General features: G+C 45.4%; 1 protein-coding gene and 1 long non-coding RNA gene across 4 annotated transcripts; both read left to right on the top strand.

The window, feature by feature from the left end:
- The first annotated feature begins 1,045 nt into the window (after window positions 1-1,045).
- Window positions 1,046-15,517, top strand: MTIF3 (mitochondrial translational initiation factor 3). Of its 3 annotated transcripts, XM_032879954.1 has the most exons (5): window positions 1,064-1,289; window positions 6,739-6,813; window positions 11,198-11,661; window positions 14,172-14,329; window positions 15,262-15,517. In XM_032879954.1, exons 3-5 carry the CDS (start codon window positions 11,199-11,201, stop codon window positions 15,478-15,480), a joined length of 840 nt encoding a protein of 279 aa, XP_032735845.1. In that variant the 5' UTR covers window positions 1,064-1,289; window positions 6,739-6,813; window position 11,198; the 3' UTR covers window positions 15,481-15,517. The 3 variants fall into 3 exon arrangements, with proteins under 3 accessions (XP_032735846.1, XP_032735845.1, XP_032735844.1); XM_032879955.1 differs by lacking the exon at window positions 6,739-6,813 and having other exon boundaries at window positions 1,046-1,289; window positions 14,172-14,343; window positions 15,262-15,416; XM_032879953.1 differs by lacking the exon at window positions 6,739-6,813 and having other exon boundaries at window positions 1,065-1,289.
- Window positions 11,686-13,870, top strand: LOC116880683. The gene is made up of 2 exons (XR_004385249.1): window positions 11,686-12,597; window positions 13,733-13,870. It is a non-coding gene; the product is annotated as an uncharacterized LOC116880683 (long non-coding RNA).
- Window positions 15,518-24,588: the final 9,071 nt, after the last annotated feature.

Here is a 24,588-nt window from a genome sequence, read left to right as displayed (position 1 = left end):
GTAAGAAGCTTGTCTTGAGGACTAAATGACTAAGAGAAATAAAGCGCTTAGAAGGGTGCCTGCAGGCACACAGTTGTGTACTGGAAACACGCATCTATAACTGTTGAGCTCCCACCGTTCCCACAGCATCCGCTGGTCACTCTACCCCCTATCTAAACAAACTTGTATCCTGGTATTAAGGAATAATTTGGGTGGCCTAATTCTTGCTGAACTGGTAAATGGCCAACACACAAATACTAACCTCGGACTATGGGCCGCATACACACGAGTCGTTTCTGGGTTGATTGCTTCACTTTTTCAGCAAAATAGTCAGCACCTAATGCGCCAGACACTGGGATTCGATGAGGAAATAGAAACTCGGGACTTTAGCTCTTAAGGCTGAACTAGCGTTTTCATCTGTAAAAAAGCAGGTAAAAACGGATTCACGGGGTCATTTAAGGAGAATAAAGCTATGTGTTCAGCCGCACTATATCCGTAGATGCCGTTTCCTCCCATATAGTAAACTCTTTCATTAGCTAGCTTCACTACGTCATGACTGCAGATTCCCACTGGGTCGTCCCACTGAAGACGAGGTGACAGGTCAGGTCACTGACATCAGTAGTGCGACAGAGGGCACAGCAGCCTCGCAACAGGGGTGTGCCCCCGCACGGGCAGGTGACAGCCAGGAGCACCGAGGTTTGGTTTGCAACTGCCCTACTGACTCCTGACAAACCACTTCACCACCACCGGCCCGTTTTCGCCTTCGTGAAACTGGCGGCCTGTTCGAAGCTCTCCCAGTCACAACAGTTCTTGAATCTTACACGCCTAAATCCACTTCAGATCTTCTCAGGTGGCCCCGCGCTCGGGAACCTAGGGCAGTCTTTCACTTCCCGAGTCTGTCTGCTCACCGGCAAACCTGAGGCAATGCTTCTTAAACCACAGGAGCCATAGGAACATTTATGAAGTATTTTACTCAACATTAAATTAATAAAAGAGAACGCCTGCAAGAACCGCCCTCCGCCCTCCACACTTCCGCGGAGGACTTCCGCCTTCCAGCCGGACGGCGCTCCTCCCTGCGTCACCTTTCCTTTAGAAGACGTGAGCCGAAGCCCCGCCCACTACGGAGGGCGAAGGGGGCTCCCCGCGGGGACCGTTCCCTGGCTTCTTCCGCCAGACCTTACAATCGCAGGCCCGGCATAGGTAAAGCCAAAGGCGAGGGGCGCCGTGCGAGGGGGGCCTGCGCGGGAGGACGTGGGCTTAGGCACAGTCCTGCGGAGGAAGCGGCTTCGCGCTCAGCTGTGTCCCTGAAGGTCAGTGCCCCCCTGCCGCCGGATGGAGCGCGGAGAGACGCCGCAGACCTTGCCGCGGGGTGGGGGATTCGGCCGGTCTCTAGAGCCGTCTTTGGGTCCGGGATACTGACCCTGCATCCGGGAACCGCAGGACCTAGACCCGACGCCGGCCCTTCGGCCTCTGAACGTTTCGCCCCGCCATCGCGGCGTACATACGGGCACGCGTGCACGCACGCCGGCCCTACGTCCCCACGTCCCTCTCTAGCCGGAGGGCGCCGGGGGACCACTTCCCGGTGTGGGCGTGACCGCGGCTGACACACGTGACCGTCCGACAGCAAGGAGAGGAGTAGCGGGGAGGGTTGCTGAGTGATTGAGGCATTTCTTTTTTCCCTGCTCACAGTTTAATAGGCTCTATGGCATAAGACTCTTGAACGAAGTAAATAAACTTTCCTACAGAAACTCGCAGTCTAAGAAGGTACAGAGTGGAGGGGCGTTTGCAAAGTCAGCGACCGCTTAGTATGCCAGGGACGGGACAGTAAAGGATAAATCAGACTCGTTCCCAGCTTCAGAGAACTTACCGTCTATTGAAGGAGAGAAACAGCAATCAGATAATCACCAGCTTGTGATTGTGATTGTGATTAGTACTAAAAGGGAAAGATAAGCTATACTACGACGCGAGCATTTAATGTTGGGCATTAATGCTGAGCTCAACAAACAGATGAGGAGGCAAGGGAATTAGGGGCTGATCAGCTTAGTTTGGAAGGTAATCAGAAGAATGCCTGGAGAAAGGGAGCACTAAGCAACTATCCGGAGCTTCCTAAACTTAAGGGAAGAGCATTTCAAGAATCTGGACGGCCAGTGTGGTTTAGGCAAGTTGAAAGTTTTGTATAGAACGAGGCTGGAGAGGTGGCACGAGCCTTTAGGCTTCATCAAAGATGTTAGCCTATAATATGAGGCAGTTTTATGGTGGGGAGGGTGGTGATGTGTGGTGACAGCCGCGCAGGGATAACGTATTGCCATTCCAAGTGTGTAAATCCTAGTTAGGATACTGTTGGGAATCAGGTGGTGGCAATGGGTGGTGGGGAGAAGTGGTTGGATTTGAGTGGAATTAGGAAGAAAAATTATGAGACTTGGTGTTGGATTAGCTAGGAGAGTGAGGGAGAGCAGAGATGGAAAAGAGGGTTACTCTTTTGGAGGATGGATTGTGATGCTGGGCACCGAGATAGGAAGTTCTGGAAGAGCAAAGGACCAGGTAGAAGATACATGTGCAGGAATAAGTCCAACGTTAATATTGAGTCTGTAGTTCTGGATTTAAAAGCTTTTTAAAAAACATTTTATGGATGGTCATTAAGCTATTTCAAGAAGATAAGTAAAATATAAAGTAAGTTAAATATTTTATAGGTAAAAAAAATATGGTTAAGTAATTGACCAAAGATATATGTTGGCTTCTTTCAGTGTTGTAAATCGGTGTTATTGCTCTTAAAAAGCTAACCTGAATATGAATAGTACTTTGTACTCCTTATGGAAGAGCAAAACCGGAGCCAAGGGAGAGCACCATGAAGGCTCAGTGACCATGGTTCAGTCCTCTGGTATGAAGGCTGCAGAGCCCACTGGAACAGAACACATGGCCTGTTGGCAGGTCTGCAGGCAGAAGCAAGGATTTTGTGAAACTCATTTGAAAGGTGTGAGGAAGGATCTTAAAGTCATAGGAACTGGCAAAATTAATTTCACAAGTATTTAGTCCTCTAGAATCTATGTAGCTTTGATCCAACCTCCCTGGAAATAACAAATATTAGTAAGTGTGAGCTTGTGAATATCAGCTATAGAGGAAAGAAGAGTGGTGAGCGTGCAAACAATTTAATTTCTTACAGGACAGGACTCCCTCATAACCACATATTTAAATCATATTCCAAGAAGTTTCATTACAATACATTATCCATACCTCCTGAAGAAGTACTTGGTAATGCAAAATAATGTATCATAAGGGGAATACAGCTATCTTTTGGAGCAGTAATCATTTGATTACTTTTTTTTTCTTGTACAAAAATGCTCATAGCAAAACACACACACACACACACACACACACACCCCAAACCAAAAATGCTCATAGCAGCTTTATTCATAACAGCCCCAAACTAGGAACATTCTAAATGTTCATCAATAGAAAACTGGATTTAAAATTTGTAGTATATCCGTACACTGGGACAATTCTGAGAAATAGAAAGGAACAAACGAGTGACACCTCCAACAACACCAGTGAATCTCAAAAATATGCTGACGTGCCTTACAACAAAGAGTACATAGGCTTGATTACATTTGTATGAAATCTGAGAACAGAGTATGATGGAAAAATATCAGAACAGTTGTTGCCTCTGGGTGGGGTTGGAGACTAACTTAGAAGAGACATGAGGTAACTTTCTGGGTGATGGTAATATTCTGTATGTTGAGAGGAGTTGTGGTTATTTGTCAAAAGTAATTAAAAGGTATATTTAAGATTCAAACTTTTTTTTTTTTTTTTTAGATTTTATTTATTTGAGGGAAAAAGCAAGAGACAGAACATGAGCCGGGGAGAGGGGCATCAGGAGAGGAAGAAGTAGGCTCCCTGCTGGGTGGGAAACCTGACGCAGGGCTCCATTCCAGGACCTTGAGATCACGACCTGAACTGAAGGCACATGCTTAATCCACTGAGCCACCCGGGCGCCCCTGTACATTTCATTATATGTAAATTTTGCTTCAAAATGGAAAGAATCCAGGGGCGCGTGGATGGCTCAGTGGGTTAAAGCCTCTGCCTTCAGCTCTGGTCATGATCCCGGGGTCCTGGGATTGAGCCCTGCGTCGGGCTCTCTGCTCCACGGAGAGCCTGCTTCCTCCTCTCTCTCTGCCTGCCTCTGCCTACTTGTAATCTCTGTCTGTCAAATAAATAAATAAAATCTTTAAAAAAAAAAAATGGAAAGAATCCAAATACTGAACCCTAGTTGATGGAATGCATGCTGAAGTATTTGAGGATGAAGCATTTGAAGATGTCAATGTCTGCAACTTTACTTAGAAATGCATCAAAACATAAATGGATAGAAAGAGGAATAAATAGATGGGTAAATAAAACAAAGATAGCAACATGTAGAATCTAGATGAATGGGTATTGGGGTGTTCATTTCTGTATATTTAAACATTTCCATGGTAAAAGTTGGGGGAAATAGTCCTCAAAGAATATTAGGCATTTTAAACAACTGCACACTTAGTGTGAAAGTATAAAGAACAGCCCCAAGCTCTCCCAAAATACTGTGTATGGAAGTAGCCATATATTTATTTCGTAATTTCCCACTTTATGGCTTATTACTTAAAATCCTTTCAGTTTCTTATGGAATATGTGGGTCAAACATTAAAATTACTCTGTGTTGTGTGCATTTGGAATAATGCCATTGTCATTTTTCTTACATGGTCCCAGGCACGTTAGGGGTGGTGTTGAAGAGGTCCAAGCAGGGGAGTGAGGACTGAAATTAGTGGGACTTGCTTAGACAGAAGAGTGAGGGGGCTCTGCGGGCACTTGTCCGATTATCCTCCAGTGCTTGAGGATATGGAGTTTTCCACGCACCTAACCAATCTTATGCAACTAAGGAACAACAACAAAAAATATTATATTTTCTCCCCACAATGTGGAGTCAGCTGAGGAATTTCAAACTCCCAGTGGATGCAGAGAGCTGCAGCCTGGGATGATCTCGATCAGATCCAGGTTCCTGTGAAATCAGATATGGCTGTCTCACTACACAATTACGTATTTTAAGTAAATGACTTTAAGATCATTGGCTTTTCAAATAGTTCTGGATGTCTCCGAAGGGATAGCTGTGGCAGTGAGTGACTAAAGGCACCTATATGTCATAAGAACATGAGAACTTACTACAGTTTAGACTGCTGGCTCAGTCAGCCTACCATTTGTTTGACAGAGTTGTCAAACACATTTAATTGCAGAAATTTCATAAAGAGCAAGGCTTTCTGTTTTGCATCCACCTGGAAAGCTTTCTTAACCTTTTCTTAACCTTTGCTCTTATACTCCCTAGACAACCTAGCTTAAACCACTGGAGCCCACTAACGTTACAATGTTGCATCATTTATTTTCTTATGTCTTCTTTTTTGAGAGGGTCTTTACCCAGTGGTTCTCAACAATAGAGGAACAAGGAAACATCTTGTGTTTTGAAAAAGCATTCTCAGATGATGCTGGTAGGCATCCAATTTCTGAGAACCACTGCTCCAAAACATGTTCCCTTTTAACCACGAGTTAGCCAAACATTGCACAAGTTCTACTTGGACATGAAACCATCTTCATTTATGATGGGGAGATACTTTTAGACTGATGAAAACTAGATGGAGAATAAAGGTGATCTGCATTACCAAACAATTCAGACTTTGCAATCTGTAAAGTTCCGTAGACATAGAATTCATCTAGATAAGGCCTTGAAACTAATGAAGAGAACATTTTTTTTTGAAGATTATATAAAGCCAGAATGCCAATTTACTAAATTATAGTGACGTATACAACTTATATGGATTGAAACAGTCCTGTTGGCACGACTAGTGAACTGTTTCCTTTCTTCGGGCAGCTGTTTCTCTTTTTAACTTTTTAATTACGAACAAAAACCTATAGGACAGTTTTAAGACTCAATAACCAAACATCCACATAACCGTAACATAGATTCAGCAAATGTTGCCATGCTGCACATGTATTTTCTGCCGAACCCTGTCCAAGCAAGTGGCAGATGTCATGGTCCTCTACCCTGAATACTTGAGTCCCCTCCCAAGAATGGCATTTTCCCACTTGAGACAGTCACAATACCTCTCGGATCGCACCCGGTCCATCAGCAATCTCCTTACTTTTCAGCTTGTCCCCTATATCTCAACATCTCTTTGTAGTTATTTTTTTTCCAAACACATTGCATTTTACAATTATGTCTCCTCTTTTTATTCAAGAATAGCCCCCTTCTTTTTTCATTCCCTTTTACATTGACTTTTTTTTTTTTTTTTGGATACAAGCCACAGTCTTTATTTGTCAGATTGTTTCTTTGCAGTGGTGTCTGATTTGTTCCCAAGTCTGGCCCTTGTATTCCCTGGAAACTGGAAACCATCTAGAGGCCAGACCAGGTCCTGGTTAAAGCTTTTTTGGCAGGACTGTTTCACAGAAGGTGTCGCCCCCATGCCATGCGGCAGGAGGAAGTGTGCGCTAGGATGTCGGTTTGTCCCATTGCTGGAATGCCGAGTCTGACCTTAGGTGAAGGAGGGTGACAGCCAAAGTGTGTTTTTCCCATTTCAGTTTGCAGGTAACCTTTGAGTCACCCTTGGGCACCATTATAATAAATACCTTGTTTCCTCATTAGCTTTGTATCTAATGGTTTTCGTATCCACCCTTGCCTGGACCTGTGATTTGATTGAAGGTGGCAAAATGGTGAATTCTAAATGGCTTGTCTTCTCCATTTATTAGCTGGCATTCTCCTCTAACGAAGAGCTTTTCTTTACCAACTGGGGATGATTGTTGATGACAGTTCTTCCTAAAAAAGTAGGGTGAATGGTTAATCCTTTCTCTTTACCAATTTTCACGGTAAGGAATCCGGATAATAGTCACAGCGGTTCTGGCAAATGATCTTTCTTTTTTGTAGATTTTTGCATATTCCATGTGTTGAAACAACTTTCTGCCATTGTTCTTTAGTGTTGAGATTACCACACATTTGGGCCAGTGGGAGTCTGTCCATGCTCCCAACCTGTGAATGAAACATAAACAAATGAAATTACAGTAGTGTGGGGGAAGCCAGAAAACTGGATATTTGGTAATATAAAGGAATGATTATTAGTTGGGATAATGTCATTATGGTCATTAAAAGACAAAAGAAGCCGCACCTCTTGGAGATGACTTACTGAGGTATATGCTGACGAGATAGGATTGACCTTGGAATAGTTCATGGGCTGCTGGGGTTGTAGGAGAGTAGATGAGGCAGAGAGGAGGCGGGTTTGGCTACATGCTATTAAGAAGCTGCGTGATGGGTGCTTGGGGCTTTATTATACTGTTCTGCCTGAACATGTTTGAAACATTCCCGAATAAAAAGCTTTTTAGAAGTGCCTGGGTGACTCAGTTGGTTTAGTGTGTGCCTTTGGCTCAGGTCATGATCCCAGGGTCATGGGATCGAGTCCTGCTTTGGGCTTTTTTTTTTTTTCCTTGAAAGATTTTCTTTATTTGTTTGAGAGAGAGAGAGAGTGAGAGACAGCATGAGCGAGGAGAAGGTCAGAGGGAGACGCAGACTCCCCATGGAGCTGGGAGCCCGATGCGGGACTCGATCCTAGGATTCTGGGATCATGACCTGAGCTGAAGGCAGTCGTTTAACCATCTCAGCCGCCCAGGCACCCTGCTTTGGGCTTTCTGCTCAGAGGGGAGTTGGCTTCTCCCTGCTTGTGTTCCTGTGCACTTGCTCTCTCTCTCTCTCAAATAAATAAACTTTTTCTTAAAAAATCTTTTTAATTATTAGAATTTAAGTTGGTATTTACAATTCAAATTTAGTGATCTCACGGCTTTTTTCTTAACATTACATTTATATTTTATCTATGAAAAGCTGATTTTGAAGAAATAGGTATATGTTTACCTTTGCTGCCATAAAGCCAAAATTTAGCTAGTATTGGAGCTTAATTGCTGTCAAGAAAATTTAAAAGTGGGGTGCCTGGGTGGCTCAGTGGGTTAAAGCCTCTGCCTTCAGCATAGGTTATGATTTCAGGGTCCTGGGATCGAGCCCCACATCGGGCTCTCTGCTCAGCAGGGAGCCTGCTTCCCCCTCTCTCTCTGCCTGCCTCTATGTCTACATGTGATCTCTCTGTCAAATAAATAAATCTTAAAAAAAAAAAGGAAAGAAAATTTAAAACTTTATTAAAATTTAAATAATGGTGCAGAACTTAAAGAAAAATATAGTTACAGTATTTTTCTACTCCTTTTCCTTTTCCTGGAAAGTGTTTTTGAAGTTTTTTAAAAAAATTCTACATCATTTTTCTGAAATCATCTTTATTTTGTAATTTCATTTACTAGTAAAAAATACTTCTGTGTAAAAGATGGAGGAAAAATGACAATTAGGAAGGATGGGGGGGAAAATCACTTGTGTCCTTTACCACAAACAACCAGGGTTTTCATAAATTTTATTTTATCCTTTTCTTATGCTTTGTCTATTCATATGCTTTCTTGTTTTTGAAAATCTTACATTTTGAGAAAAAAAAAATCCTACATTTTGAAATAATATTCTCTGTTTTAATGTGTTGAGAATTCATTACCCAGGATGCAGTCGCTGTCTTCCATTACTGTCAGTGCCAGCCTAACTCTTGGTGAAATTTGGTACTGCTGCTATTTTTCTGATGCTAAATGGAAAACCGTCTTCTCTGGTCTCCTCAGGCTTTTCTGCTTTTTGGTCTGGGGGCTTCCTCCACCAACAAATATCTGACTTCTTTTGTTAAACAGGAGTATCTCAGCTACTTAAAATGCAGTCTGGGGGGCATTTGGGTGGCTCAGTCAGTTAAGCATCTGCCTTCGGCTCAGGTTGTGATCTCAGGCTCCTGGGATCGAGTCCTGTGTCGGGCTCCCTGCTCAGCGGGGAGTCTGCTTCTTCCTCTGCCTGCAGCTCCCCCTGCTCATACTCTGTCTCTCTTTGTCTCTGTGTGTGTCTCTCTCCTCTCTCTCAAATAAATAAAATCTTTTAAAAAAATAAATAAAAATGAAAAAAAAAAAAAAAAAGATCCAGTCTGCTCCTGTTCTTGAGCCTTTACCTGCAGCTGGAGTCCTGACCAGGTAGCAACTGTGAGTGAGTTCATCTCCTCCCCTGTGGGTAGAGCATCTGCCCTTAGATCTCAGTGAGGCCAGTGACATTTGGGAGGCCAGCCAGAACGTGAAGCGCAGGGGCTACCTACATTTGTGTGTTTTGCTAGGGAATGACGCATCTGAGGACCCAGGGGTCAGACACCAGCAGACACCGCCTTCCCTCCTGGCTATTCCCTTTGGCTCAAACATTGGTTCGCTCAGCATGTCCGTGCTGATAGGGGCTCTGGGCTCTAGTGTTAGGAACTTGCATTATAGTGAGGACAGATTGTGCACATGTGTGCAAAGTAGCTATAGACTATGGCGGGATGTGGATTCTTTCAAAGGCAAGGTAATGGGTTTGAAAGTGATGGGGGTACAGTGTTCTATAGAGTGGATGGGGAGGCCTCGCTGAGCAGTAACCCTTAAGCCGAGGGAGGCCTGAGGTAAATGAACCACGCAGCTGAGGGAAGGGACCTCCTGGGTGAAAGGACCCAGAGGAAGACTGTGTTCGGTATGTGCCAGGAACAGCCCCTAGGCCAGTGAGGTTGGAACAGAGCTGGAAGAGGCGGGATAGGCGCGGTGGGCAGAGGTGGGTGGGGGCCACTGTGGGCCTCTTCAGGGGCTTGGCTTCCCCCTCTCCCCTCCCAAGAGAGGTGAAAGCCAGTGGAGGGTTCTGATCAGAGGCTGGACGTCATCTGCCATGTACATGTTGATGTGGGTGATAAATTAGAGGGGGTAAGGGCAGAGGCAGGAGGGCAGTCAGGAGGCTGACCACAAACCAGGTGAGAGAGGGGGATATTTTTGTAGTGGGGTAACAGCAACACAGAAGGCAAGGTGTGGTTGGGATTTTAGAGGCTGAGCAGCCAGCTGCAGTGCTAAATTGCTAAAAGAAAAGGGAGAGTGAAGGATAAATTTGCTGTTTGCAGCCTGAGCGGCTGGAAGGGCATGTGGTCTTTCTGTGACATAGGGAAGACTGAGGGAGGAGGCAGCATAGGGGGAGAAGACTGAGAGTTCAGTGGGGAATGTCTTCACTGTGGGCGACATTAGATATCCAAGTGGACAGCTTGGGCCGCAGTCAGCCCAACCCAAGGCCTAAGACAGGGTGATGATGAGGTTGCGTCAGTGATTGTACAGCCCAGTGGGATCAAAGCTAGGCACCAGAGGGCACTTCCAGTTTTAGCAAACATTCCAAGTGACTCTCCTGCAGGTGACCCAGGGACCATTCTTTGAGAAGCATTGCTGAAGGCCCCTCTCCCATCCTCTTTGGTTGTGGACAGGCCCACCTCCCTGAGTCCTTGTGTTGCCCACCCCAGATGACATGATTGGGCTCTCTCTTTCCTCCTCCAGCCTGCCCCTCTAGGCTTTGCCCAGCATATGAATGGAAAGAGAAAGACTTATTGGAGGAGAGAAGCAAGTTCAAAATCAAAATGCCATTTATAAGAACAGTGGTTATTCCTATGAAATAAACCAGAATCACCATGTGTACCGAATGCTTCATTAACGTTGGCTTGTCATGCCTTCCCTTGTGGGTCATCGTATAGTTTATGAGCTCAGCACTCTGATTTACATCAGGGTATTTCCTTCCTGAGAGTCTCCATCAGTGCTCCCAGGGGGTCAGCTTCCTTCGTGGGGGTCCCTTTCCCCAGAATAGAGCTCTTGTCTTCTGTGTACCAGTGGATGTTTTGATAAATTGTCTTAGCAGTTGATTGTATTAAAAGCTTTTGAGTTGGTATTTATGAATCACCAAGCATTTTATATATGCATTCTCCTAAATAAACCTTTAGGATGATTTTTGCTTTTAGAGTTGGCGCTACAAGATCCTTGGGAAATAGAGTCAAATGAGCTAGTGTTGGGGGAGAAACGACGGAAAATGACAGCACTGTGCAGGTACGGTTCATTCTCACAATAACTTGCGCTGGGGACAGTACGTCCACCACTTAATATGACTACAGTCCCCTGACAGTGCATGTCATTGGCGTAAATTCCCCAGGCACGGATCCACAGCATTCACAGGTGACCTAGGCCTGCAGCCTCACACACGCCCTCCGTGTACCACAGCATCAAAGCACGGGGAGGAACGGATGGAATTGTAACAAACCTTCTCTCTGCTTTTTAGGATGGCCGCCCTTCTTCTAAAGAGGCTAACATCACAGTCCATAAAGACTGGAAATAACTGCATCAGCAGATGTCTTGGTAAATGCATCCTGCATGAGACCATCCCAGCGCAGCGGTCCCTCGGAGCTTCTGTCCCAAGACTGTCCTCCTGGATTCATGCAAAAGCTTTCAGTACTGTTGCGGACCCCCAGGACGAAAGAAAGAAGAAGAAAAAGAGCAAGCCGGCTTTTAACAGCATCGGGAGAAAAATTCACGAGCGAGTCATTCACGTGCTGGATGAGGCAGGCAATGATTTGGGAAACATGCACCGAGCAGACGTGATCAGGCTCATGAACGAGCGGGACCTGAGGCTCGTGAAACGGGACAGCGGCACCGAGTCTCCCCAGTACCAGCTCCTGACGGGGGCACAGATTCACAAGGAGCAGCTGAGGCTTCGGGAACTGGAAAAGGCCAACCCCAAAGCTGGTAGGTGCCATGCTGTCTGCAGACTGAGTCCTCGGGACCCCAGACCAGCAGTTGAGAGCGGCATCTGCCAAGGCTCCCCGTGACCTCGGGGATGTGAAAAAGTAGGGAAGTTCACGGTCTCCCCACCCCTGCCCACCTCTTTCTTCAGCTTTCCGTTATTGCCATTCCATTTTTTCCTGGATGCCCTGTGGACAGCATCTCTTCCTTTAAGCCTGTGTAAAAAGGTGCAGGGTGGGGGATAAGGTAAACTCCCCAAAGTGATGAAGCCGCTTCTCCCTGTGGTCCTTAGCTCAGTCTCTGATCTGGGGGTGGCAGAGCCATTCGCAGTGGGAGTGAAAGGAGACTCGGAGGTGGCGGATTCGAGTCCCTGTTCCAGGGCTGGGCCATTCGATTCCCCGCCTTTCCCCCCACATCTCTAAAGTGGCGGTGCTTCATTAATTGCTTGGAAGCACTTTCTAACCTCCTAGGTGATTCAGGTGATTCTAACCTCCTAGGCTCTCCCACCCCAGTGTTTTGTTACAATATTGGTTAAGTAATGCTCATTTATGCATTTTGTGGATCACCTTCCAATGCCCTTGTCACGGATGCCTTCATGGAACCATGAGTTGAATAGTCATGGATTTGTCACGATTCCTTCTAAGTGCTGATCATTACGAAAGAGTGTTTTCTGTTAAACAGCCTGGGACAGGGACCAGGAAGACTGGTCCCGAAGCTGCCACAGTGAGGTTGTGTGTCTTAAGAAAACCACACACTGTCTGTGGCTCAGTCTTGTAAGCCCACATTCAGCAAAGATGTTGACTAGAAAACAAAGAGCATTCAGAAGAGGCCAACTAGGATGGTAAAGACTTCAAACTATATCCCAGAAAAGTAGTTGAACAACCCAGAGAAGCTTGGAGAAGACCCGTTGCTGTTGTGAGCGCTACTTGGAGGGCTAAGGTGTTAAAGGCATTATTTTGTTCTGAGAGAGACCTAGGACCAGCTGCAGGGGCTTGAGGAAAGCAAGGAGGTGTTAATGAAAGGACTTTCTCTTTTTAGAAACATTGCTTTTATTTTGGAAATTGGAAAGCATACAGAAAAATATAAATACCTACTATCCACTGTCCAGAATGAACAAGCATTAACATTGCTGTGCTTCAGATTCTTAAACAAAATAAAACATCCCAGAAAAGTTGGAAGTCCCCTGTGCGCCGTTTCCCGGTGCTGTCCTCCCTTTCCACCATCATGGACTCCGGGTGTAGTAGATCTGTGTTGTTAAGCTTTGGTTCCATATATACAGTGTAGAGCAGGATTTTATACACATAAAAATTATGTCATGCTGTTTTCAAGAGTCATGTTGATAGAACAGCTGTAGCTGATTTATTATAATTACTAAATAGAATCCTAAGGATATACCATATACCATGGCTTTAGTGCCTTGCGTGGACATTGGGCTCGTTTCCAGTCTTTCATTGAGAACAATGCTCCTGTCAGTGTCCTGAGCCTGTGGGGCAGATCAGCAGTGTATGAAATTTCTTTCCCCACATCCTCACCCACACTTGGTACTCTCATTTTTGTCATGCTGATGGATGGGAAAGCCTGTCTTACTTATTTGTATTTCCTTTCACCATTTGAGCTGCCTCCTCTGTGAATTACCTGTTTATCGTCCCTGTTTTTCTACTTGTATGGTCCTCCCCCCACCTCCGATTTATATAGGGTTCTCTGTTTTGTGTGATGCCAAAACCTTGTCCCGGTTAGATTTCTTTTGTTGTCCTTTTAAAAATTACCCAGTAGTGTTTTGATATAGGAAATTACCAGTTTTTTTCTTAACAAAATCCTTCTCCCGTCTTGAGGTCACAAACATACACTTTGCTTTCTTCTATTTTAAAGTTGTAATTTTTTCACATTTAGTCAGACCTCCTAGGGAGATTGTTGTATGGGTTGAGACCTAATTTTTCTCCCATATCAAAACTCTGAATTGTCCTGGCGCTTTTACTAGGTAGTTTGTTCCTTCCCTGTAAAATAATTTTTAGAAAGGTCAGGGTTTCAATTTTCAGAATACAGGACACAGGGAGCTCCCTCTTGTTTCATGCAGTCTGGATGACCCCACTGTCACTAGGAGGCCATCGCAAAAGGAGTCAGATGAGAAGAGGACTTCCCATCTGCTGCTCTAATCAGAAGGAAAAATAAGGATAGTCAAATTTTATCATAAAGCTAGACTCGTTCCTTTTAAAGGACCATTCTTTTGTTCTTTCATCAAATGAATGTAAGGATAATGGAAGCATTCCATACATTACAGAATATCTACTTTACTTTTAAAGGCTGAGAACAATATACTCTTACTTGGCAGGTAAAAAATCGGTACCTTTAAGTCTGTCCATCTCCCTTGTTTAAAAAAACATTTGAAACTGAGTCAGAGAGGAGCGTTGGGCCCCTGTGCCAAGCTGATCTCTCCCGAAGTGTGTGATACGGCTCAGGTCTCATGAAGAGACCAGTGAGCAGTCCTAGCACCAAGTCTCCCTGTTTCAAACTAGGATCTACCCTGACAAAGGAACTCAGTTTTTCTTCAAATATTGGACAACATGACTTGGATACAAAGAGTAAACAGATTCAGCAGTGGATTGAGAAACAATACAAAGTTCAAATTACCATAAAGAAAGGGAAGAACCCAGAGGAGCCAGAACAGAAGATGGTGAGTACAGGCAGGTATGAGGAACTATTCACGGTTTTTGTTTTCTGATCTAAAGATATAATTGTAGAAAATCTGGAGAATGTAAAGGCAAAGATGAGTAATGGCTAATTCTGTCTGGTGATGGCAGTAGATTTCCAATTCATTTTTCAAAATGTAAGCATACTCTGTGTACATCACTTTTTCCATGGAAGCGTAAGTATTTTGTCCTGTGAAAACATTGCGCTGCATAATCGCAGGGCTATCTACTATTCTTTTTACAAACTGCACAATATTTATAATTTAAAAACATAAGATTCATTTTTAAAAGTCTCCTATTTATAATGCCCCTGAGAAGCATTATATATAAAGTCACACTGCCTTTCTGGAAAGTATGTTTATACTCCCAGGCTAAGCTTCTAGAGTATTTGTTTTGCCCTTAAGAGTCCAAGACCTTAGCAGCCAAAAGGCAGCATTAGTCTGCTGGTTTCCGCCCTCACTCCAGGTCAGAATCACTTAGGCCTAGGTTTCAGCCCAGATTCTCTAGAACTGGGTGTATTCTTCTAATCACCCCAGTGACTCTATGTTACCAATGTTAAGAAATGCACTAGACTGACAGTTTGGGGGATAGAGGTCCTCTGTCAGTACCGAAACCCACTGCTTTGTACTTCCCTTTTTTGAGATGGTAGAAGGGCCCAGACACAGTCCCGCAATGCCAGGACAGAGTGGGAATTTAAAACTATCAACCTTCAGTGCATCAGTTAGTTATGTGACATTTATAAAACTCCTGGTTATCATACAGTTTTCAGTCAGCTTAACCAGATAGGCACAATTTGATATTAGATAGTCACTTAACAGCAATTCAGGAATGCTGATTTTTATGTGTATTAGAGCATTAACACTAGAAAGCATCAAAGACAGTTTTAAATTAATCTTTGGGTGTTTTCCCTTTCTAGGAGGAGATCTGTCATCAAATACTCCAGACCCTGCCTGGACTAGCGACCTTCTCATCCCGGCCACAGCCTGTTCGGGGAGGAAAAGCTGTAATGTGTGTTCTTCGTCATTTGAGCAAAAAGGAAGAGAATGCCTGGAGAGAAGCTCAAGGAACCCAGAAAGGAGACACTTTGAACAAAGAAAACAGAAACAATCAAGAATCAGATGTTGTGCATCAGTGATTTTAATAAAGAAAAATGTGCTTCTGAGTGGAAGTCACTGAGCTGGCTGCTGCGTGTCATTTAAACAAAGCAGTGTGAGGTTCAGCTGAGCGTAAGGGCCGCAGCAGTCGAGAGTACTTTGTCTTCAGTACAGTTCAGGGTCTCTCCCTCTTTAGGTGCAGATAAGTCTTGTTCTTGCTTCCTTTTAGGAGGAATATAGCCACTGAGACGAGAGGCCAAACTCCGTTTTTCACGAGAGGGTTTTACCTTTGGAGATAAGAAAACAAGATAATGGGAATTCAAAATCAAGCTGTGTGAACTGATCTTCTACTAGCTGTTACCCTCCCCCACCCCACCCCGGCACACAGCGCTCCTTTAGAACAGAGTGAAGGTCGTGCCCTCCTTTCCACAGCAGTGCAGGCTCACTCGCTACTAAGGAGCTGAAACATTCTAGATTGCATCTGGCTGAGGTAACTGATGTTTAAAATCAACAGCTTCCCTGACTCAACTTACTTTGAGCTTCATTTTCTTCTTGTCAGGGTCATGCACAACGGCATGCCTAGTGAGACTTTGCTACAATGAAGGAAAAACAAACAGTTACATCTTTAGAACACTGCCATTTTGGTATCTCTTAATAGGAAAACTCCATAACTTACTTAAATAAACTGTCCACCTTCTTTTTGTTACATCCCATTGAAGGATGTGACCTCAGCTTACAAAGATTCCCCCACCAGAGCAGAATTCTTCCTCAAATCCTAGACCTAAATCACTATCTTTCTGAAGGACCCAGGTTAGGAACTTAACACAGTCTCAACCTCGGCTGGCTTCTCAGTTGTTTCGTTAAGTAAGAGGAGGGGAAACCAGTTCTGAGTGAGCTATTCCAAGCCGAAGAAGGTTCTTTTAGCTGAACTTCAGCAGCATTCCCAAACCCCAGTGGAAAGTCTGACCGAGGCCTTGCAATCCTCAATAATGCTGACCACCATCAGCCCCAGGTTGTTTTCTAACGGTCTAGACGCACGAGGCGCCCGCCTCACTGTCTCTTTAGACTCAACTCTAACTCATGGTTCACACTTGTAGGAGCACCTGGTAGATTGAGGGTCCGCAGAGCAGCGCGGGTCCTCTGGTAAGTGTCCCGTTCTTACCTATTCAAGTCACACCAAGATCCAGACTAGATCCCCACGTGCTATAGTCCCTCATGTCCTTGTTGCCCACTCTCTCAACCCCTAAAAGATGACAGTCTAAAAGGACACCCAAGTATCAGCATACTCTTATAATTAATAAGCATGTGGTACCACAGGCCACTGGTTCTCAAGGACATGAAGACCCAGAAGGTTTGTTAAAACACAAATTACTGGGCCCCATCTCCAGAGTTTCTGATCCAGGGAGGGTCTCTGGATATGCATTTCTAGCAAGTTCTCAGGTGACACTGATGCTCCTGGTCCAGGGCCATGCTTTGAGAGCCACTGGCATAGGAAGATCCAGTTGTTCTGCAGACCTGAGTTAAGAACTGCTCCTGCTGAAGCCAAAATGGAAGGTCCAGAGCACTCGGCTTTCCCCATCTGTAGGCCCTGGGGCACCATCTTGGAATCCAGAGCTCCCAGGAACCCAGCTGGGAAGCCCCAGACCTAAAGGACAGCATCCGGGAGGGCGAGTACTTACTTTCATTGCGAAGGTTTTGCCACAGCCAGGATGTTCACAGGTAAATGGGCGCCTTTCCTCGTGAAAAGAGAGAATGTGGCTCTGGAGGTTAAACACGGTTGTGTAGGTCCTACCACAGCCTTCCCTTGGACACCGGCATACATCCCTTTCCGGGGCGTGAGTTTTCATATGCTGCTTAAGGTAATCCTTGCGCTTAAATGTTTTCTGGCATACTTCACATTTTATGTCTTCTGGTGGAGTAGACAGACAAACTTAACCGATTTCCTCAGGTATAACCATACAGAGAAAATGTACTTCAATATATAAGTAATGTATTTGATGCCGAAAATGTCAAGATTATCATAAACCAGAAAACGAACTCCAATTTTTATTGCTTGGAAGTCTGTCTGAATTCTCCCATGTTCTTGTATTACAGAAAGTCACTCTTCCCTTACCAGGAGCAGGGGTTCTCAGCACCGTGGCTGCGGGCAAAGGGAGATTGAGACGACCAGTTTCCTTCCTTGTCTGCCAATACATAAAGCACTGTTTCCCAAACTGTCCCATAGGCCACCAATGCCTCCCAAGGTTCTTGACTACTAATTTAGGGGTGCCTGGGTGGCTCAGTCTGTTAAGCCTCTGCCTTCGGCTCACGTCATGATCCCAGGGTCCTGGGACTGAGTCCCGCATTGTGCTCCCTGCTCAGTGGGGAACCTGCTTCTCCCTCTCCCTCTCTGCCCTTCTCCTCCCTGCCTTGTGCTCTCTCTCAAATAATAAATAACATCTTAAAAAAACACAAATGTGCACAGCAACTCCTGGCATAGCTCCTCCTGAACCTGGGACCACAGCTCTGTCTGCTCATTTGCCAAACGGCTGAGGTACCCAGCACATCTCAAAACATGACACAGAAAAGTTATTATTTTAAGGCCCATGTTTAATATTTCCCTCTTTAAAAGCAGTTCTAAAGTGACAAATATGTACACTGTGCCATACATGTCTGCCTTACCTTTGTGGGTTTCTCTCACATGTTTTAGAAGCTCTGTCCATGTTTTTGCCACAAAGGAACATTCTTTTTGACACACATAGCCTGTTGAGAAAAAAATACATTGGTGCATTGCCTTTCATAAATATTCAGTGTAAATACCAAACAATTAGAAAGGAAACTTGTAAGCCTACATAATCTTTCTCCAGGCTCCCAGTAATGTTCGGTTAGTCTTTAGAGGTGGGAATAAAAACTCAGCTTTGCAGGGAAACCTAGTAATCGTGTAGCCAGGTAGTCCACATAGGGTCTTAGGTCCGCACACTTCACAGAAGCATGCTGTTCCCGGTAAGTTGCTGCCCTTCCCCCGCCGCCATGGCTCACAGCCCCCTGCCCCTCCCTGCTTTATGCCTGCATCTTATGTTCCTCTGTGAAAGCTCCGTGGTCCTCCGGGCTTGGCAGACCACCAACTCTACGTCTCAGTGGTTGTGTCCCTACCCCTGGCCTCCAGTCTTACTATCTAGTAAGTTATACAATACAGGAAAGACGCAGGGTGCAATTAAGGGAGAAAATAAGAACCCAGAGGAAATGCTATAGACAAAAGTAGACTTCATGCAAAGCACCAGAACTGGAAGAATCCGTCACTGTTAACAACCAATCTGGGTTTCATCAGCTCATCAGAGAGGAACTAAAAGGAACGAGGCTACCTCTCACTCTTCAGCTACTAATCTCATGTTTAAAACAACAACAAAACCCCCATATACTCAATACTTAGAAAACTGGAATACAGAATAAAAAACCCCTCAAGGAGGGGCGCCTGGGTGGCTCAGTGGGTTAAGCCTCTGCCTTTGGCTCAGGTCATGGTCTCAGGGTCCTGGGACAGAGCCCCGCATCAGACTCTCTGCTCATCAGGGAGCCTGCTTCCCTCTCTCTGCCTGCCTCTCTGCCTACTTGTGATCTCTCTCTCTCTGTCGAATAAGTAAATTCTTTAAAAAAAAAAAAAAAAAAAAAAACCAACCCTCAAGGAAACAGAGAGTAGATTCAAGTAATTTAATCAAGTCTTTCTGGAAAAAGTTACAATCTGATAACTCCAAAACCTCAAACTGTTATCCAAGCCCTGAGGATGCCCGTAAGGAAAAGGAGGACACAGGCATCAAAGAAGTAACAGTGGTGAAAAAGCCAACCATGGCCGGAGCGCTAACACTCTCAGAAGCAGAGAACCCCCAGGCACTTGTGGCAGACCAAGAGACACCGGCTGTGAACAGTGACGAAAGGAGTGGAAGAACAGACGAGGGTGTGCAATGTCTCTGGTCCAGTCTAAAACCTGAACCTGCAGCTCGTGGCCCCCACCTAGATGGTGCTGGGTGCCTCCGCGGGACCACGGCATAGAACAGAGCATCTTACAGTCAAAGAACTTGACACAACACATGCACACACACACACACACGCACACACACTCACACTCTCCTGGGGTCTCCTCAAAGCGGGGGCCACCTGGGAGTGCCAGACATACCCTCGTGGACCTTCCTGTGTCGCTTCAACCTGCTGGGTGAGGCGAAGTGTTTGCCACATCCTTCCTGGGCACACCTGGGTTAACAACAGATGCTGTATGAGCCAATCCGTTTTTGTGAAGCATCTGCTGAAGGTGAGTATTACTCTGTCCTTTTCTGCTACCCAAGTCTCTCCCCACCACCAAACCAATCATAAAGAGGAGATTTGAAATTGAGACTGAATCCCAAGTGAAATTCAAGTGACTTGACCAGCCTTGAGAAACAAAGAGTCATGACTTCTTTTTTTGGCGTTGTGATCATATTAAAGTGTTCATCTTCACCCTTCTGAGACTGGGCTGTTTTCGTGGCTACGAGACAGCTGAGGTAAACCCCTAAGGCATTCTCAACTGTCTCCTGGGTCTCATGCTGCCACCTGGGGACGGTGTGGAAGGAAAGCAGCGACAGACGCACGGGCTCTGGTGAGCCACACAGGGCACAGCCGCTTCAGTGCAAAAGGCCCCAGTGGCACAAGAGGTGGCAGGCCTGCCAGCAAGGAGACACAGGCCCTGCAGTGACCCCAGGCAAGCCACAGCTCTGGGGGGACCAGGAAGGCACCGGGCAGGATGGTGGCCCACAGAGCGGCTGGCTAGTGCCCTTGAAGATGCACCTCCGAGCAGGCAGCTGGGGCTCCCTGACACCCTCAGCAAGTCCAGCCCCGTGTGTCCAGTCACCATCCCTGCTCCTCAGGAAGGCCACTCTAAAGCACACAGCCCTGTGACTTCTGCTCTGTAGCAAAGGAATGCTTCGTGTCTGCATAATGACAGTTCACATAATTAAACAGCCTCTTTGGGACGCGGGGGTGGCTCAGTTAGTTAAGCGTCTGCCTTCAGCTCAGGTCATGATCCCAGGGTCCTAGGATCGAGTCCCACATCGGAGCTCCCTGCACAGTGGGGAGTCTGCTTCTCCCTCTGCCTGCCGCTTTCCCTACTTATGCGCACTCTCTCTCTCTCTGACAAATAAATAAAATCTTTAATAAAAATAAAAATAAACAAGCTCTAACTGAATAAAGTCATTTCTTAGCTTTCCCTTAGAGCTTAACCACAACTGTACTAATTTCACAAATCATTTAGAAATACATTATCTATTTCCGTTGGAAAGGAAGAGCACAATCAAACTTTTGAAATGCCCCACTATATCAATGGGCATTCATGGTACAGAAAAGCGTTAAGAAATGGTTTCTGAACACTTGCACCCAACTTCTGCCTTTCAATCTTATTCCCACCTCAACTGTAAGAGAGCCCAGGCGCGGGAAGCACCTACGTGAACAGCGGCTCGTTGGTGTGCTGGCACTGGTGGATTCTCAGCTGCTGGTGTTTCCTAAAGGCCTTCTTGCAACCTTCAAAAGTGCACTGTTTAATAAAGGTTCATTAGTCTGGAGAAAAAAAAGAACCACTCACAAGAGAATTCCCTCAAGATAAACATATTGTGGAAACTTTATACTTGCTACTTGTTTCCACTGAGTTACTGTCAAATTCTAGGCCAGGAAGCTTTGAAGACGAACCCATTTGAAACAGCATAAGGGTTTCATTTGGGGCAGCCTACCCATAATAAACTTCATTAGCACGAAAATGTTTGCTTTCAAAATAAGCCGCTGTTAAGTTAGCTAGGAGTTGGGCTAAATTCAGGTATTTGGCAGACAAAATCTGGTTGATGAGCATTTTCGAAACATGGACAATAAGCATAAAAAATAGACAATTTAGGCACAGAAAATCATTCATACTTACTACATATTGTTTTTGCTGATTTTCATGTTTACGTTCAAAATGTTTCTTCAAGTTTGATTTTGTGTTGAATTTTTGATCACAACCGCTGGCTGTACAACTGTAAGAAATTGTATGAATCAAAATATTTACAAGCCGAGGGAAGAGAATTTTTAAGATGCATATATCCTCCAACTTTATAAAAGTACTTTCCCAAGTACAGTATAAAATCGTCTTTAACAAATTCCGAAGTGTTAAGTCAGGGTCAGCCTCTCAGTTCTGACACGATTACCAAGCACTGAGATGCGTTTTTCATGTTAGGCCTCTGAAATCAGGCACAGTACAGCACACATGCTTTGTGAATCAGGCAGAGGGAAAGTGAAAAACACTAGTTCCAAAAGCCCAAACCCTGCTTAGGCTTAAATTGTATTTAAGTTAAACTGTTCTCAATTTAGAATTGGATAACCTTAATTTTGCTTGAAATGTCACAATAAGCTGCATTTCCAAAAAAACCTCAAAAACACTCGTTTCTGCTTACCATCAGAGGTAAAAACAGATATTTAGAGCAAAACCACAAACCATATGGCCTCTTGCATATCATCAAAGCCGTTCTAGTCCCCCCTTAATGAGTGCTTCTATATCTCACCCTTGAATTATCTAAATTCTTTGGGCGGTTGCGTTTTTTACTGTGTGCTCTTCTTGTGATGAGTTCTCCAAAGCCTGGTGGATGAAGCAGGACCTCCCTGAGAGCCCTGATCTCAGCTGTCATTCACTGATAAACACTGGGTAACAGTCCCGTCGGGCACTGGGCTATCCACAGGGACAGATGGAGACACACAGGTAGGGGCCGTGAGATCGATGGCACTAGAAGCACACAGGAGGGGCACTGGGGCAGAGACCACTATGAATTTCAACAGGGGTTGTTTTTGACTTTGGGAACAGAACGCAGTTTTAGCTGGGTACACGATGAACAGAAATAGAGCTTTTTCCAGCCTCCCTTGCAATTAGGGGTGGCCACATGGCTCTTTTGGGCCCGTCCTGTTAAAGCAACCACAAAGCGTCTGAGAAGGGGGCACACCTCTTTTGCTCCTTTGTCCACCCTGGTGGCTGGAACGCCTGTGTGACAGCTGGAGCTCCAGCAGTCCTCCTGGAGCATGATGTTGAAGCCCCAAGATGAAGATGGCAGAGAAAGGCTACAAAGAGCCCAGGTCTCCTGACTGTGGCATGCCCCTCAGCTGTCCACTCCTGCATTTCAGTTAAGCAAGAAAAACAGAGACTGTCTTGTTTAAGCCACAGGGTGCTGGGTTTTCTGTCACTCTGGCCTTGAATCCTGATCCAAGCATCTAACCCAACACAAGTTGGGGCAAGAGGACAGGGCCCAGAAACGTCCTGACAGGAAGCAAGGAACAGACACAGGGACCCAGTAGACGCAGGCAGCGTCACAGATGGGGCTGCTGGTCAGTTAAGCGCTGCTGGACCACAGTTTCATGTCAGAGAGTCAAGCAAACAGGGCAAGATCATAAAAAGGTGAGGTCACCAAGGTCATTTATACAATATACTAAGATCCTAGACGTGGTTATGAAAGCCACACTTAAAACCCATGCTCAGCCTTAAAAAGGGAAGCAGTCTGGAGGCAGAGAAAACACCATTCAAGTGGGAGTTAAGAGGCTGGAATAAGATCACAGCAGCCGGAGGGACAGAATCTGGACAGGGTCTGAGGGACAGCTGAGAGGGTGAGGCGCCCAGGGGAGCTGCCTTGCCTCTGCTACGGGTCGTCAGGTAGACACAGATGCCACCCGACAAGAACGAGGCAGGTGAAGACCAAAGGAAGCAGAGCTCAGACTTGACTGGGAGGGATTTGGGCCACTCGAAACTTAAGGAATCAGAGAGACACCCAGCAGCACCATCCAGATGGGAGCCTGGAACTGAAGACAGGTCAGGCGAGAGAGAGAGCTGGCCGGGATTACCACAGAGTGGCCTTGGTCCAGAGGGAAGAACACTCAGCTTTCCTGGTCCCCCTGTGCATCTGTACCCAGCTCGTTCTCCTTGAAGATTTCGTCTTTTAAATAGCACAGAGTAACTTAGCTCAGAAACCAAAGAGCATGAAAAGGGACACAGCTGCATGACGCCCCACCACTCTTAGGACAGGTGACACTTTCGGTTTTATTAAGTAACTTTTAACGTTGCAAATATAAATACAGATTCTTCCTGTCCACTCTTCCCTCCTCCTTTTTACACACAAAAAGGCAGCTCTCCGTACACACTTTGGTCTTTCAGTGACTATGCCTTGGAGATCCTGTTTCCCAGACAACACCTGCATTCGTTTTCCCAGCTGTAGACTGCTCTACTGTGTTGCTATGCTCTTCAGTCCCTCGGGACCAGCAGGTGGGTTGATCCCAATGCTCCACTCCTACTAATAGTGTTGTGCATAACCTCATACATGCATTTAATACAGGCACGAGTGTACCTACAGAATAAATCTCCCGACGTGAAACTTCCAGGTCAAAAACTATAGTCCAGCTTTATTTTCCAGACCACACTTAGTTACTCTCTGCTGGGCTTGCTGAACTACATTTTGAAATCCATTAAGCTTTACTTAGGGCTATTTATTTTGATGATACACCGTGTGCTTGCACGGGGGCTGAGATAAAGACATCTTCCCCCCCCCCCCCCGGTAATTTGTCCCATTCCCGCTCACTACCATGCTGGTCACACAGAGAGGTGGCTCTCCACGTGGAAAAGGACATGAAGATGATCCCGTGTCAACTACTGACAACTCACTTTCCCCAAGACTGTCTGGACCTTAGTGAGACATGAGACACTTCACCTTCACCATCATCTTAAAACTAAAAGAAAACAACTCAGGTCATTAGAAAACCTTACACGCAAGGAACTGTCTCATGGAACACAATTACGATATCAAATTCCAACAGGGGCAAAACTGGTCTCCTGTATGTAGCTCTGGACAGCTAATAGAGTATTATTTTTTCAATGAAAACTAAGTGTTTCCACGGAACATTCTGTTCAGTGGATCTCCAAGTGTGGATGTCAGACCACCAGCATCCTCACCTGGGAACTTGCTGGAAATGCACATTCTCTGGCCCCACCCACTACCTACGGAATCAGAAACTCTGGGATGGAATCCAGCACTCTGGTTTTAACGAGGTCTCCCGGTGATTCTCACGCTCCCTAAATCTGAGATCCACTGCTTTAAAGAAGTAGCTGATTCAAAAGGCAAGCAGTACCTCCGTCCTTTCAGAACCAG

This window comes from Lontra canadensis, unplaced genomic scaffold (assembly GCF_010015895.1).
Source record: "Lontra canadensis isolate GAN:19392208 unplaced genomic scaffold, GSC_riverotter_1.0 scaffold67, whole genome shotgun sequence".
NCBI classification, from domain to species: domain Eukaryota; kingdom Metazoa; phylum Chordata; class Mammalia; order Carnivora; family Mustelidae; genus Lontra; species Lontra canadensis.
This window is presented reverse-complemented; position numbering and strand designations above follow the sequence as displayed.